At 41.6% G+C, this 16,444-nt stretch overlaps 1 protein-coding gene across 4 annotated transcripts in view; it reads right to left on the reverse strand.

The window, feature by feature from the left end:
- Nucleotides 1-10,478: 10,478 nt before the first annotated feature.
- The window catches only part of ppp1r9ba (protein phosphatase 1, regulatory subunit 9Ba), a 49,579-nt gene continuing 43,613 nt past the window's right edge, over nucleotides 10,479-16,444 (reverse strand). For all 4 annotated transcript variants that reach the window (XM_066698750.1, XM_066698747.1, XM_066698748.1 and 1 more), the window contains exon 11: nucleotides 10,479-15,320. In XM_066698750.1, the coding sequence (XP_066554847.1) occupies nucleotides 15,267-15,320 (54 nt within the window). In that variant the 3' untranslated portion in view covers nucleotides 10,479-15,266. The remainder of the gene's footprint in view (nucleotides 15,321-16,444) is intronic.

Genomic DNA, 16,444 nt, shown 5'->3' on the forward strand with positions numbered 1-16,444 from the left:
TAACCCACAATCCTTTGCCCCACTAGCGTTTGATTCCCTGCCCTCTGTATCGTAAAACAGACCTCAGTCTATCATTAAACAAATATTGATTATCCTAGTCTCCTCTTTTCCAACCCCCCCAACCTCAATTTCATCTCTCAATACCCCCACCAGTCTCTCTCACACACACACCTCTGTTCCCTCGGCCACATTATGAATGTACCCGTCCCAGGAGTGACATTAATACTGCCTGACTTTAAAGATTCATTGCCACACCTCTGGATCCAACAAGATAACATCCCCACAACCCCCATCAGAAAATAGACAGTGGAGCCTGGATGGGAAGATTAGACAAATTTTATGGCTGCATTACTATGCCTGTGTTGTTGTAGCTCCATTTATATGTCCTGCAATCCTATCAATAAGTTGATTTACCTCCTTACTAAAGAAAATGAGAAAACAACCCTTAAATGAGTAATTACTAACGCACAAAAAGTGTTCATGAAGCACAAATTGAAAATCCTCACAAGCCTCAAAAATATTTGATCCATTTTAATTTATGTTTCTTAACATAGAGTCATTTTAGTCTGAGAAAAGAGCACACCAGCTGTAGGAATAATCACACAGACAACTTTTCATTAATTCAGCAGGGGAGTGCATCTTTTGATAATTTCACTGGCAAGCTGGGGATGTGTTTGGCATTTACTATTTCAATAGACAAGTCAAAACTATTAAGTGTGTGTGCTTAAATGAGGAGAGAGAGAGAGAGAAGGATATTCCTGAAAAGTATGATAAGAAATCCAGGACAAAGTATTAGAAAGTACAGTGACTGGAGGATAACAGCAATGGCCCTTGCAAGTTGTTCCACTTCCACCGTCTCTCCCAGTAAAGACTTGCATGCAGCGCAGCACTCATCCGAAATAATGATTCTCTCATCTGACATCTGACACAGCACGTTACATCTGGGCCACCGCATCTGGGACTCAGCATCAATCTGATCTGAAGTGCGTTTAGGGTTAAGAGAACGCGCCGCGACAGGAGTCAGCTATGAGAAGGGCAGAGGATCGAAATCAGGTTTAACAAGTTAGAACGGCTGAAGGAAAGCCAAACATAGGCTGATGCAGAGCCACAGTCAGACCTGAATGGCCCCTAATGCTTCTTTCAAGGTCTCCAGTGGGGTGCTGCCCTTGGCTAGTATGTGATTCACTTACAATGAATCAAGGGGAGCAACTGTAAAGAGCTTCTTGGCATACCGACGGAGAGTGAGAACACCTGGAAAATGGCACGTAGATAACAATATTGAATACGTTTCTGCACAGCAACCACAAAACCTTCAACGCCAATGTAGCCAGTTTGTAACGGACTCGTGTCCTTGGGTTTTAAACAGTCACCGATCATAAAAACAACCCTTAGTATCTTAGTATCTTACCTCTGCACCGGAGTGTATTCTCAAGAGTGTTATTTAGTAGTTGATCCGATTTGTAGCTTTGTATATATTTAACCGTTAGCAGACAACACCAGAGATGCAGTTTTTCAAGCATGGCTACACACAAACTGGAGATGACACGATTGTCTCTCCAAACCCCACGTGAATTTCAACTTAAAGGATACAGTCCCCCCTTTCTGAACTTCAAACAACCAAAGAGAAAAAAAAACAAAAAAAAAAACACACTTTTGTTAATGCTTTCTGGCTACAGTGGAGACATTGGAAAGATGCCTTCCAGCCCAAAATGTTAAATATTACATCAAAGCAATGGGAAATAAATGAACATGTCTAATTTTAAATTAAAAATAAGGTGTAGGATGGAGCCCTTTAGCAGCTTAAGTCACTGCAACAGGAACAATGAGAACTACTTTTCTTGCGTGCATTCTCTATATATATATATATATATATAATATACGAGAATGCACGCAAGAAAAGTAGTTCACATTGTGATTTTACATTTCCCTAGTGATTTGTTTTTAATAACAATGAATACATATATATATATATATATATATATAAAAATAAAATGTATTCATTGTTATTAAAAACAAATCACTAGGGAAATTATGTTCCTAACATTCTCTTGACTACTCTGAAGTGTCCTATTGGCCTTTTCTGAGGTTCTGGGAATATTTACAAGCTGCCTCTACAGTGGAGTAACACACTGCTGACCTGACCCCCTGGCTTAATCACTGCACGCATACAGAACAGGCTATTCCAATCCCATTGCACCTCCTCTCCCTGCTCTTCCCTCTGACACAGACCGATGAATGCTTATGGCCGTGCACGCTCTCTGGGGGGCCAGAATATCTTACTCTGACATGTGGCGTTCACACCCACAAAGTAACCCCCCCACCCCCTTTTCTCTCTCCCTGTGCCCATCTGGAAGGATATTCTGAAGGGGCATTGTAATTCAATTGAGTCCAACACATCGCAGGCTGCGCCAGCCTGCTCTATTCACTCAGCACTTCTGTTAGGAGTCCCCTCTTGAGTGATGGAAATCAAAGTTAGATTCACCATTCTATATTATGCATACAGTGTTTTACTCAAAATGTACATTGGCATGTGGACATGCTGTCTCCTAGCACGTTCCTGTGGGATTCTGATGTTGTTAATTGCTGCAAACATTATCGGGTTTCGCATTCGAGCTCCAGTCTAAGCACGGAGATGATAGTGATTGGCACAATTACGAGGACAGCACTGGCTTGTGCTGTGCAACAAAACATCAGGATTTAATGAGGTCCCTCTTGCTTAGAGGAATAAAACAACAGCATCAAAATCATACATTCGTGGGATCTGCAATATACACGATTATTGTGCAATATAAAGCATCTGGCCAGCTGAGGACCTGGGTATTTGCAGATGTGCAGGAGAAACATTTCACAGGGCAATCCAACCCCTTTGGGTCATTCTGCGTGAAGTTCATCATACTGAGAAGGACATGTCCTGCATTTAAATTATAAAATATCCCGGTAATCAACTGGCTCAGGAGCATATTTTTCTGCAATCATGCTTCCAACTGCATTCATTCATTTGTAAACAATGCATTATTTTAGGAGGCAGTGACAAAGCAAACCAGATTGCATGCTACATACAGCCTAGTAGATTTTTATGGATGACATAAAAACACACACAGGCACTCAGATGCACACAATTAGCATGGTCTATTTGGCTGCAAGTGAAAGAACAGATAATCAAAAAGAATCCTTTATGCATATTCAGTTTGAATGTCAACTAGTGTACTTGCTTCAGATCCATCTAACCCTAGGTATTAAAGCCACAATGTAAATACCAATCCTATAGGCAGGGAATTCTATATTACTGTGACTTCAAACACACATCTGTAAAAACTGATTGTATAGGTGCTTCTTGACTGAAAAGGGTATAGCTTGATTATATAATCTCCCCAAGGGTTGTTCTGTGAAGATGAAGAGAGCTGCCACACAAGGCTCCCCCTGACTGAAGGAGATATGTGATGGAAGCAGACTTTTCTTACCTCCAGAGACCTCCAGTTGCCGCAGGCCGTCCCTTGATTTGTTTCTACAACAGCTGAAATACCTTCACCTTGTACAGTGGAGAAACTGCGCCAGCATATCTGGTATAGGCTACAGGGCTGTGCATCTTTTTTTACTAAAGTGATTGCATGGGTGAATGAACAAATGAATTAATGGATACATCAATAAAGATCAAAGCAAACTTGAAATGGACTTTAAAACCAGCATTAAAAGAAAGCACTCAGGCAAAGCTGTGATTTCTGTTGCAAGATCTAATAGAGCCATGCGTCCACTCTATGGGAATGAAAGGCATAGTCCAATGTGATCATCTTCTTAGGTGAAAACTATTATTTTACCTTGAAACAAAACATTGATGGTAACAGAACAGTAAAAGTCGCTTGTTGTGTTTAATATTAGGTTATTATTATTATTTTGTTCTCTGCTGTTATGGATCCTTCTCAGACTATTGTGGGTTCAAGCTGCAAGGGGTGCAATGTACCGTAAAGTGTGTCAGTTTCTTCCAGCTGGGTCCTCGGCATTCCGAACATCAAAGCAAATGTGACGTCATCGACGATTAGATCGCCACTCGAGTCCGCAATGACAGATTTTGGAAAAGAGCAAAAATCGAGGATGAGCAAACGTCAAATACAGTCTCAATACTGGAGCAGAAATATTTCAATTCCCGCTTTATTCAACCTTCCCCTCCCATAACAAGCTCCCACGTCATATAAAATGATGTCTCGGTGACCACGTTTCATTGAGAGAGAGAGAGTCAACATCCGGTGCTCACAGGAAGAAGGTATCAATTAGGGCTGAACCAATCAGCGAGCAGCGTTATAGCCGCGATCACGGGGGGGAGTTGATTTTCTTTTATTTATTTATTTGTTTACTTACAATTGCAGTGCCTTTATGTGTGGAAAGTGTAGCATTAAAAAATGAGCTTTTTTAAAACTGTGACATTAAATTAATCGGCCGCCACGAACACGCTGCTTGTGGGAAATAAAGACCGGTTTACAATTTCAACTTTGAATGAGTAAGATCGAAGTCTCAATTAAGATCAGTTTGTACATCATTGTATATCTACGCAGATTAGAGATGCAACTGACAACAAAGCAAAACAGAAGTTATAAAAATAGAAGACCAATAAGATCAAAGCAAGCCCAGTCCATCCCTTTATTGGAAGCCATGGGTCCTTTCTCACAGGACTGGAGAAATGCAGAGGGCTGTGTAGAGCAATGGTATATTTTCTGGGCATGGGGGATGGGGTGTCTCTTGTCAGGGAATGTACTGCTCAAGACTGTATTGTTCAACTCCCTCACCGTCTATCCAGATCCTGATTGAGCAGAGGCACATCATTAACTCCTGCCCTTAGCCACACTAGAAACCACCTCTCCAGAGAGGGCCTGTACTCCCCCACCATCTTCTACTCACTACTTGTCCGTATGTGCTGGAAATGACAACGTCCCCAAACTAGAAGCGAACACCTCGGTCCGCCAGCTTGCTCAAATAACGTTAATAAGACTGGTAAATAAACACAGTCTGCGCCAGTCCCCCGGCTGGCAGTGCATCTCCGCTTTGTTTTGCCATCGCTGGCCTGGAGCGCCGTCTCGCTCGCCTCCTCCTCTCTCAATGAAAACTGGCAGATCTGGGCTATGACTGTCTGCTGTCTGTGTAGCACGGAGACCCACTTTTCTCAGTGATATTAGAAGTCTATGCTGTGATTGTGTGCCGGTCAATTATTTGTTTATTTGTTGAAATCCTTTATTTATTTATTTGAGGCCTTGTGTTTCAAGTCCAATGTTCTTCTTATCTGGTTGTCTCCATCCGTGTTGTAACATCTACAGCAGCCCCCCTGAAACAGCACCAGAACTTAAAAGCCATAAGAAACGCGATTACATCAGTCTGGTTGCCAGCTGAATCTGCAAACATTTTACCCCTGGCAGTTCTCCTTCACTCCAGTCAAGAGTCTTTAAGTCAGTTATTTTTTTTCCTTCTCTTTTCTTTTCTCCGGGAGCAGGTATAGCTGCCGTCATCTGTTGCTATGACAATCTTTCAAAGGGCAGGTTCATCATAACTGACCTCCTTTCCTCCCCCCCTCAGCAAAAGATTCCCGTTCCGCCACGGCCCTGAATGATTCAATAGGTCGGGATCGGAAAGCAGGTTAAAATAATTAACTACAAATAAATCACAATACTATTAATACCTTGGCCTTGACAACCTCCGCTGTTCTTATTATTATCTAGATGCATACTGTGCCAATTTATGTTGTATCAAAGCTGTGTAGTGCTGTGGGGCTGATTTCCAAATGTCAGGTCATCCCAGTGGTGTTCTGTGGTATTGGGAGCAGGACTCTGTTCTGTTGATTGTGTTATAAATTCGACTATCACTGTACTGTGACCTGGCTTTTTCATATTCGTAGGCCTAAAGACCGTCAAACTAAACGACCCTCAATTTTGACTGTTGGCACTTTACACTTGTATATAATATCACAATATTTCATCCTGGAGATAATGGTGCCCTTTACAAAAAAAAAAAAAAAAACACTCGCATGACCTTGTGACCTGTCTGCTTACGCTCTTGGTAACAGTCACTCAGTTTTTAGGTTCATGGAAGGACGTGAGGTTATGCCATTATGGATGAAGAGAGGAGCATGAAGACATAATTATGTGCACTGAAAAGAACATCAGACAACACTAACATAATTCCCGTTGTGAGATGCTGGGCCTTATTACTTACAAATGCTTACAGAGTCACTAAGTCTGAATTAATTCACTTAAAAAACAAATCATCATTTTGACAGAGAATTTATTACATTTAGTTTTTCTAATTACACAGGTTCTTGATAGGAACTGAATTTTGACACCATTTATTGCAGATCTACTGGTCTTATTAATATAACCGATACGTGACCGGCACATTGATCACACCACTTTCTGTCCTAATGTCTCCACCCCAGGTAGCTTTCTCGTTCAATAATGAGATTTCAGGAGCCGTCTTCCGTCAAAGCACATCCTCTATACTCAAACCACTGGCATACCCCTCCAGGGTCATCTTCCTTAGGTGAAGAGGTTAATTATTAACGCAGAACGAGGATTGAACGCAACCTCTCACTGCAGCAGACATGCATGAGTTAATCATACTAATAAAAACAATCTTTCCCCCGTGCATTGTATCAAATCTAATTGCAGAAGCAGCATAAATTAGGCCCAAGCCACTCGTATTGGGAATAGGCTTCTTTTACAGTCGGGTGATAAATCCTCAACATTAACATTCCCCTGCAGCTCCCGTGGCAAGCAGGGGGCTTTATTTATTGCGCTCCTGTGTGTCGGCCTAGGAGGTTGGGTGCACACATTTGCATTGCCATGAAGCTTAAAGTGGAGTCAGCAAATGCCACCAGAAACACGACACGAAAACGCAAGTGCGGCAGGGTACAAACGCAGGAAAGCGGACAGATGCTTAAATCTACGTCACAGAGTGCTGATGTCACTGATGTAGACGCACTTGTTTGCACTGAATGTATAGTTGTTTTCAGTTTTGTTTGCTGAATCACAATCTACCAAGGGTCATACTATACATGATTAAAGAAATCGGTCAGAACGATTAATCATTCTACAATAGAACCTCAACTCAACTCATTATGGCTTTTAATGCGCCAGCAGCTATATTAGTTCACTGTCCTGGTGCAAACTGTACTGACTATAACAAACCCTGCCTTGCAGCTGCTCAAGGATGACTACAGTGCAAACAGGATTTTTCAGACGCACTCCCTTTGTCTGTGCAGGGGATTTAATTGCTAATGGGGGCGTAAATGCAAGCGTGCAAAAGGGAAACCTAATAAAAACCAATAAATCACTCGGTACCCTTTTGAGTGAACATGGATTAATGGGAAATGCCATTGAATCCTAATCAAAGCTTGGCACCCCCACAGACTGCCAACCGCTGAATTTTAATGTGGAAAGCGAATAATTTAAAAAAAAAAAGATTAAGAATCCTGTCACCATACCACTACACCCTCAAGAAATAAAACATTACATCTTTATTTCAAGTTAATGCTAGCCTCCTTGGTGGATAAAATCAGTTTGGAAAAAATACTTAACATATTGAAAACATTAAGTGGTATTGAGGAGATAGGAACAAATCGGAGAAGACCGGAAAATAACATGTAACTGAAAGACCAGCAAGTAACTGCTGTTAGATGCGTTTCAAAGCCATTGTCTATGGCAAGCCAAATTATCATTTAGAGATATATTTAAATTATTTGCTGATATATCTAATTATTTTGCAGATATCTCTAAATGGTTTGCAGATATCTCTAAATGGTTTGCAGATTTTTTTAAATGATTTATAGATATTTTGAAATATTTGAAGATATCTGGAATTATTTGAAGATATCTCAAAATATTTGAAATGAAAATTTGGCTTGCCATAGTTGTCTTTCTGCATTGTGTCCCGTGCAACTTCATTCAAATGCATAATTCACTTTTACCCTAGTCTTGCGGATGAGTAGCTTCTGGCGCCTCCTTGAGTGTAGAGAGAGAATGCAATTAACTACAGAAAAAAAGGCAAACTGCCTTTCATGGAAAAGGGAATGGGCCAAACAGACTGCTCAGGGTGGGGAGAAACAACATATTCATACGAAACAAATACAATTTATTGCCATATTACTGCAGAACCCCCACCCCCCAAAAAAGATGCTGATCCTCAGGCCCACCAATATGCATGGCTATTCCTCAGAGGAGGAGGACAGCTGTAAATGAACATATGTAGAAACATGTAGGCCATAAAACATGCATCAGAACCTATACATGGATTACACCAAGTGTATGTGGGCAGAGCCAGGTAGGAACTGAAAGGCTGCCCTGTTGGTAAGGGGGGATCCCTTGCCTAGAAGGCATTTTATCCCCATTATCATTATTATTAAAATAAGAGCTGGGGTGGGCAGTAGGGCTATGCTTTGTGAACATGTGAAATCCTAACAACTGAACTTAAATGTTTCAGTAATGCCTTGCTGCAGGATGGAAGAATGAAGGGTCTGTAGCTGTAAATCAAAGTCACACCTGCATGCAATTAGTCACGTGGAAATCTAACGGTCTGCCACACTTCACTTATGTTCCCCCTGCATGTTCCTGCTAATTTCCCTCTCCAGGCATTTCACAATCTTCCCCCTGGGCCCCGAAAGGTACCTGTACGAGATTGTCGTGATTGCCAGAATCGACTTCTCTCCTTCAGGCTAATGAGTCCAACACGGCCCTTTCAATTACAGATGCAAGAAAGTAAGAAGTAATCGAGTAACCAAACACTCCTGCGCCGCTGCTACTGTCGTGTGTGAGATTAAGACCTGCCCGCTGCTTGTACTCCCTGCTAAGCGCTGCCTTGGTCTGCAGGAAGCTTAAGCAGTTGTGTCTCTTATTCCTCCTAATCTGAATTTGCAGAATGTTGCTCAACTAAAATGCACTTCTGTGGTCAAAGAAATTGTGTTGTATTTGCTCTGAAAGACATAGAAGCTACAGTGTTTTTCCTGATTTCCTAAAAGTGTGCATCAACCTCAAAAGGTGTTTTTAAGTTTTCAACTCTGTGAATGCCAGTTATCAATTCAATCTGAACACGTATGTACAGGGACTATGACAACACATCAGGCAAGGAGAGTCAGCAGGTGGTGCTGTTTACAACCCAGATTAATCAATTTCAAGATACCATACACAGCTGGAAATCAAAGATGAAAGACCAACAAGAACAAAAAAAACAGGATAAAAGATTTCGGATGTTCATTTAAACACAACCCTATTTATTAATAATGACTGTAAATTATGCAGGATGACATATGACTTAATAATTCAGAATAAATCAAGAAATTTAGAATTCAACAAATGGATGTATAGTAGTATTTTTTATCCTTTTTTATATATTTTTTCTATGTGTGGCAGGAAATAACAGGGGGAAGAAGCATTAAAAAAAACAAAATACACAAGGCATGTGGAATCAGAAGATATAAATGGGATGGCCATATCACCAACCCATGATCAATGAGGACTTACAGATGGCTGGGACTTTCGCAGAGATCAGGGGTGAGTTCCTACCATGGTAACAGAAACACGTTTTTGAAATCTAGACATCAGATGGCTGCGCACCTCACCAAGATCAAAACAATATTTTTTTTACAATCCAAAGATGAACCATTAAGAAACAGCGGTGTGGAATGAGAACAAGAAATGTAGCTTTTATTCTAGTCTATTACAGCACTGTAATCCTACTCTTTATATCCATTTTTTGTTGTCGTTTGTTGGTTTCTTTGAAAAAGTTCCCCATCACACTTTACAAGCACGGACTTGTGGCCTGCGAGAAACTCGCAGCTTCCGTCCGAAGGCATGTTCCACACACCCGTGTCTCCTTCCTGATGGTCACGTTTGTTACGGTTTCTTTTCGGTATGTTCGTTTGTCTCAGTTTCCAATGACATAATACATGTTTTAGTAAGTTATGAAAGAACCATTATAATAATTAATATGCGCTATCCGGTAAAGCTTGTTTGCAGAACTTCAAAATGAGGTTGAGGGAGATTAATACTATACAGCGATTGGCCTGTAGCAGAGGTATGCCGAGTGAACTTTAGGTGACTTTCTCGACCGAGTCCGTTTTGTATTTCCACATTATGGAATAAGAGAGAACCCCTTATTCTGCAGATTTCAAGCACAGCGTCCAGTTCAGTGTTTTTCACGCAGTGGGTTCGTGCCACTGTAGAAAACTGGCAAGAGCTTTCTAGAACACAAATCCAGTCCAGGACAACATTCCAGATGAGTTCCTGTCGAAAGTTACTGGTCCGTCGATGTCAACCTAAAAGCAATGGCGGAAGCTAGGTTTGTGATAATGTAGGAGTCTCTCTCTCTCTTTTTCCCCCATTCATATTATTTTTGTATTTGTTATTGACTTGTGTTTCCCTTGAACGTTTTGCACACAGGAGCAGGGAAATAAGACACCTGGAAAATGACCTGTCTTGGTGGTAAGAAGAAAAAATACAATCAGATAATTTCGGGATTCATCCAGTTTTAATACAAAAAGTAAGTTGAAGGAAAATTATATGGTTAGAGCAAAACGAAGCGCTTAACACACAGACACTCGCCAGCTGTAGGGAGGTGGTGGGAGCCGTAGTGGGAGCCGTAGCGGGAGCCGCGGTCCCACGTGGCAAAACCCCCAACGACAGAACACAATATGCACAATGGGCAGAATATATACTTGGCTGCATACCCGTTTCCACCTGACACTGGATGTGGAGGGATAGAGATGAACACTCCTGTGAACCCAGGAGCACCAAGCAAGTGAATTTAGGGGTCAAACAAAATAGAGGAAGCACTTATGGTCCCGGTGTTAATGTTGGTGTAAAGGTGCTGCCTGGGGCATTACAACTATGGAATGTGCAGTTTAGGTGTAAGAGCAGGTGCCGCACACTGCTAGCGATGTGTGGAGGATGGCCAAGGTCAGTACGGAAACAAATTCTAATTCCTGAACTCCGGTTTTAGTGACAGGTGAAAACAGGGCAGAAGTCACCCCCCCCACCCCCCATACTCCCCCAGACCCTTCCCCCCTGCAGTGACAGATGTGCAGTACAGTTGCACTGGGGACTCCAGTTAATACCAGTTCCAGTGAGAAAATTCAGCCCACTTTCAACAATCAAACCAGCAAAAATTCTTGGTGGAGGGGATAGGACACAGCGCCCTCTGCTGAGCAGATATGTTAATGTTGCATTCAACGGAAATGTCCAATGAGACTTAGACCAACCCCTTTTTAATTTGTTGTCCTCACCCCTTTATTCAACACATAGTAGGTTAAGCAGTTATTCTGTCCTGATTGAGAGCCAGCCAGCAGCACAAAGGCAGCCAAGCCAGACTGAGCTATCAGTGAGTCCAGTGGTTTACAGATTAATTAGACAGCAGATTTGAAGGCAATGAAGCAATAATATATTCAATTAAAAAACAAGAAACAAAACAGGAGTGAAAGCTGTCCAAATTAAGGGCTAACAAGCAGAATTTGGATATCAGTTCCATGCTACTCCAATGGGAAATATACAGGTAAGGGTTACAGGTTAAACTTGCCTTACTGCAGAAACAGCAAACATCTTCACAGAGGTGTTAGATATATATTATTATTATTATTATTATTATTATTATTATTATTATAGGTTAATTGCGTCAAAATGCATCAATAACTAAATTAATATAGGAGACAGCTTTAAAAACTGACCTCTGGTCTGGTCAAATGTACATGATTACAGTGAATCTGAAACTACTCACTGTTCATGCAGCAGTGTTTACACAGACACTGAAATGAAATTAAATAAGCATTTTTTGTCTTTGTTTTCTTTCAAGCAGGTTATGACATTAGTAAATAATAATAATAATAATAATAATAATAATAATAATAATTACAACAACAACAACAACAAAAGAGATTAGAAGTTCTGTAATAAAGGACCAACACTGATATTTAAGGAAAGTTTGAAAACCCACAATACTGCATTGAAACGGTCTGTTTTAGGACTCACAAATGGACAGTTTATTACTTGTAATTGTAATTTCACATTTCAGAAGTCTGTAACAAATAACAGTTATGTCTACATCAGTTTTATGGAGCAGGATTTAGGCAATTGGATGTATGATATCAGAATGCCAGCTTGCCAAATAAATTACAAGTTCACCTCAGATGATAATAACTATTTAAAATATGAAAATGAGAATAAAACTAAAAACATAAGATTCATGACACAGGTTTGCTCAAGAGATTAATACATTTTGCAAAGAGAGATCTGATGTTGATGATATACTATGTTATGTATATTCTCGCAATGTAACCTTTCAACACAACAATAATGAACACCAAAACTGACCACACACAGTAAAGCACATTCGAGCAAGACGGGTGAGAACGGGAAGAGAAATATAACTGAGGAAAAGTTGTTATAACTGGGGGAAAAAAGTATCTGTGGGAAATGTTACCTGGAAAAACACGTGCTAATTGAGTAAACTCATGGGTGTGACTAGGTCAATCAGGGCTCAGTTGAATTTGAATCAGGAAGACACTGTGGATCTCCAAACACCGGGGCAACCAGCTGAAGCACCTTTATGAGCAAACGGTCCCAAACACACCTCGCCCCCTATTTCTAAAAGCCCGTGGGAGTGTGCTCAACTCTACTGCTGGCGCTGGATGACAATCACTGCTGGAGAGACCTGTACTTGTTTTATGTCTTTGGTCTCATCAGATTCCAGGCCAGTGTTTTGTCAGGGCCGATTCCTGCTGAAGCTTTTGAGAGGATACAGCAGGGGCCTCCCAGCTTGGACAGGGAAAGCTATGGGGGGAGGGGGCAAGACAGCCTGAACAGCTGCAGGCCTGGGGTTCTGCAGGACCGGGGTCATACACCACAGACGGGCAGAAATGAGAGAGAAGGCCAAGGCTCCGCTGAAGACTGCGACTGACCTTGTTTGGAAAAACAACAACAACAACAACAAAGGCACTGGAGTCACATCGAAGTGGAGCGTGTGGACAGCAGGCAGGGCTGGAGACGCGGGGGGCCGGGGCCTCTCCCACCCTCCCCAAAGAGACGCACGGTCACACATCAGAGGGACACCCTGGAGCACAGCTCAGATTAGTTAAACAAACGGGCAGTAGATGAGAAAAAAATAAATCTGCACGAGTAAACTAAAATACCATCTGAAGCTAAGAAGCTTACGACACATCATCCTGAATAGATTTCTTCCTTTTTGCAGCATTGGATGCTATTTCGATTTCGACAGATCATTTTAAAAGGAATTCACAAACCCTATTATTATTAGGATTATTCTTCCCACGGCTGTAATTACATTCCCCCGCCCCGCCCCAAATGTACAAGTCTCATGAAAACGTGATCAGCGCTGCATTAGAAAACCAATAAGAAGTTTCTGAGAAATGGGTGTGGTATGGTGGGCCAACCGTGTAACAGGAAAAGCGGAGACATCAGTAGCCCCTCCTCCTGCAAGCCCAGAAGCCAATAGAAATCAGAGGAAGGCTGTAGCGATAATGGGGTCACATAAACTACACTGCGTGGCGGTTCTGACTCACACACACACGCAGGACAGGAGAAAACACACTCCTCAAAAGCCTTCCCCCTTGTATACCACACCATACGATCCACCATGGATGCTTACTACTAAAACATGACTCACAACAATGGAAAATAAATATTACCACAGGATTTCCAATGGACTGTGGTGTAGCGTGGGCACTGCAATTCCGTATAATACAGAGACGAACAATACTGCAGGAAAGGCAGCAGCTCACGCCCAGTACAAGGAGACTGGGTCGGTCACTAAGCAGGAACGTCGTGTCCAAGGTATCTCTGAGGAGCTTCTCCAACAAACATTTTTTTTTTTTTTTTTTTTTTTTGGAAAGCAAACAATATAATAATAATAATAATAATAATAATAATAATAATAATAAAAAACTGTCATACACCTGAAGTCCTTCGTCCCTTTAGTTCCCTTAAAAACCTACCAAAGTATTTGTTCCCAATACAAGGACTGCTGATTGCACTCGATACAAAACCACCTTCCAGGCAAAAGTGCCTCATTTCAACACTGCTTCCTCACCGATATGGACAGGACCCTCACATCTTGCTGGTCCCCCACCCCGTTTTTTGTGGGTTATCAATGTATTTACAAGTAAGCACAAATAAAATACTACTGAGCATCGAAAATTAAAAATAAATAAAATTAAAACTGGAACACAAGGTACGCATTTACGTTGAATGCTGATGGCTGTGTTGTATTAACCCTGTTAACCATTTTGAAAATAATTGCCTACAACAGTTTAATTTGCAGCAGGGACACTCACATAATGACAAATTCATAAGTCATGCACTCGCTCCCCAATCAGATGCCTCTTGCAAAACAAAGGAGGCTATCGGGTGGTTTTCCCCCAAACCAACAATCACTTCAGCTGCTCAGCCCCTGCTGATGTCCTAAGCGTCCTGGAATTTTAAATACATCACAAATATATACAACCCAAATCTGCTCTGTATCCATATGCACATCTGAACAACCCCCCCACCCCCACCCCAAACACATTGAAAGCTTGGAATCTTACAGTGGATTTAGAAATGAGGGAATTTCTTTCTTTTTCTTCTTCTTCTTTTGGAATGGAACAACTTCCCAATAGTTCAAAAATAAAATAACGATAATAATCATAAAAATGACCCAGATATGCACGTCACATAAATAAACCAACTCCAACAGTACAGCATTCATTTTAAACTATACCCCCAGACCTCTGCATCCTTGCGTCCATAACACAAGCAGGCCCGCCGACAGCCTGTGCACCAGGTGGCAGTATTCCTAGCTAGTTAGTAAAACCATGCACGCACACACTCGCTCACACACACACACGCACACACGCACGCACACGCAAAGAGAGAGAGACGGCCCTCATTCCTTACACAAGCCAGCAGAAGCCTGCAAAAACACACCTGGCCTGAGCCAGAGGGGGGACACAAGGAAACCTGGGTCCAGTGACACTGCTAAAGGGATAAAGGACTTCAGGTATATACACATAATATTTTTTCCCCCCTATGTTAAGCCTTTCTTTTTTTTCTCTCTTGCATTTAAATTTTTTACACCCCCCGTTCTTGCAGCCCCTTCCATATCTCTTTCCAAAAGACTGTCTTTTGATTGTTTTTTCCTTTCTTTTCTCTCTCTCTCATTTGTTTTTCCTTTCTTCCTTCCACCTGGGGAAATGTAGATAAAAGAATGGCTGGGGTACACGCTCGCTCTCCTTGTCTCCGCAGCCTCTAGGAGGGATTTGAGCTCTTCAGTGCCTCCACACGGGTCTCCAGGTCAGTGATCTGTGGAGGACAGAACTGCATCGTGAGAGAAGGCCTCCAACGCCACACACTCTTACCAACACGATCATGCATGTCTTCAGGGGATCTTGTGGCTGTGTTCATTGGCTGGTTAAATGTCATGGCAGTACAGGCAGCAGCATCATGACTTCATTTAAGGTAGTCTGGCCAGACTGCAACTTCAGTGTTTTATTCACACATTGGGCCACTATGTTGATTTTTGTTTGATTTGAAACCACCTTAAATAAGTCATGACCGAACCTATACTGTCATTATCTATTGTTCAGCATGTAAACACATGCAGAAATACAGGTGCAGTGTCAGTTCTCTGCCTCACTTAAAAGTTGTACAAGTGTAGAAATAAAAAAAGTTAAACAATGTTACAATAACTTTAGATTAAAAAGGACACTGGCTTTGATCTACTGCAGAATTTGTTTCCTCTTTTTCCCCCCACAAATGAGTTTACAGGGAGTCTAGACCTTCTTGGTTGACGTTAGTATCTTAGGCCTTTAGTGACACAAAAAAATATCTGATTTATTTTACCAACAGCCTCTCTTAACACACGGCCATTACAAGTACAGAGCACGGGATCTTCTAAGAGTTCTCAGTAATTATATATTTTTCAAAAGTACTGACACAGGACTGACTCATGCCTGTGGGTGTGAGGTTTTCAGATGAGGGGGACCATAAGCACTGGACGATTCCTCCAATGCATCACCTCCCCCTCGAACAAGCTGATGAAACGCTGACAAATAGTACCCGTCAATCATTAACATTTACCTGTCAGCACCCTCCTCAGACAAGCGTTCCAGACACTTCCCTACTAAGCAAGGAATCTGCGTTTTTAACATGTAAGTGGAGACCACGTTAAGTGTTAAATGACAAAAGGATCTCCACCCTGGAGTTTCTTTATTATTATTCCTAAAGCACAGTTTGTATAAAATCATGAACTTGTTCTGCTTTCTGATAAGCTACATGCTCAACAGCTGAAGAGGAAAAACACAAATGAATGAATAAATCAAATTAGTAAATGACAGATCCTAATCTTTGTACCCTAGCAGCATGGTCAACTGCCAGGGAAGATTTGTGCTGCAGAGCCCAAGTGATTGACAGATACATTGGTGCCA

This window comes from Amia ocellicauda, chromosome 3 (genome assembly GCF_036373705.1).
Source record: "Amia ocellicauda isolate fAmiCal2 chromosome 3, fAmiCal2.hap1, whole genome shotgun sequence".
NCBI classification, from domain to species: Eukaryota; Metazoa; Chordata; class Actinopteri; order Amiiformes; family Amiidae; genus Amia; species Amia ocellicauda.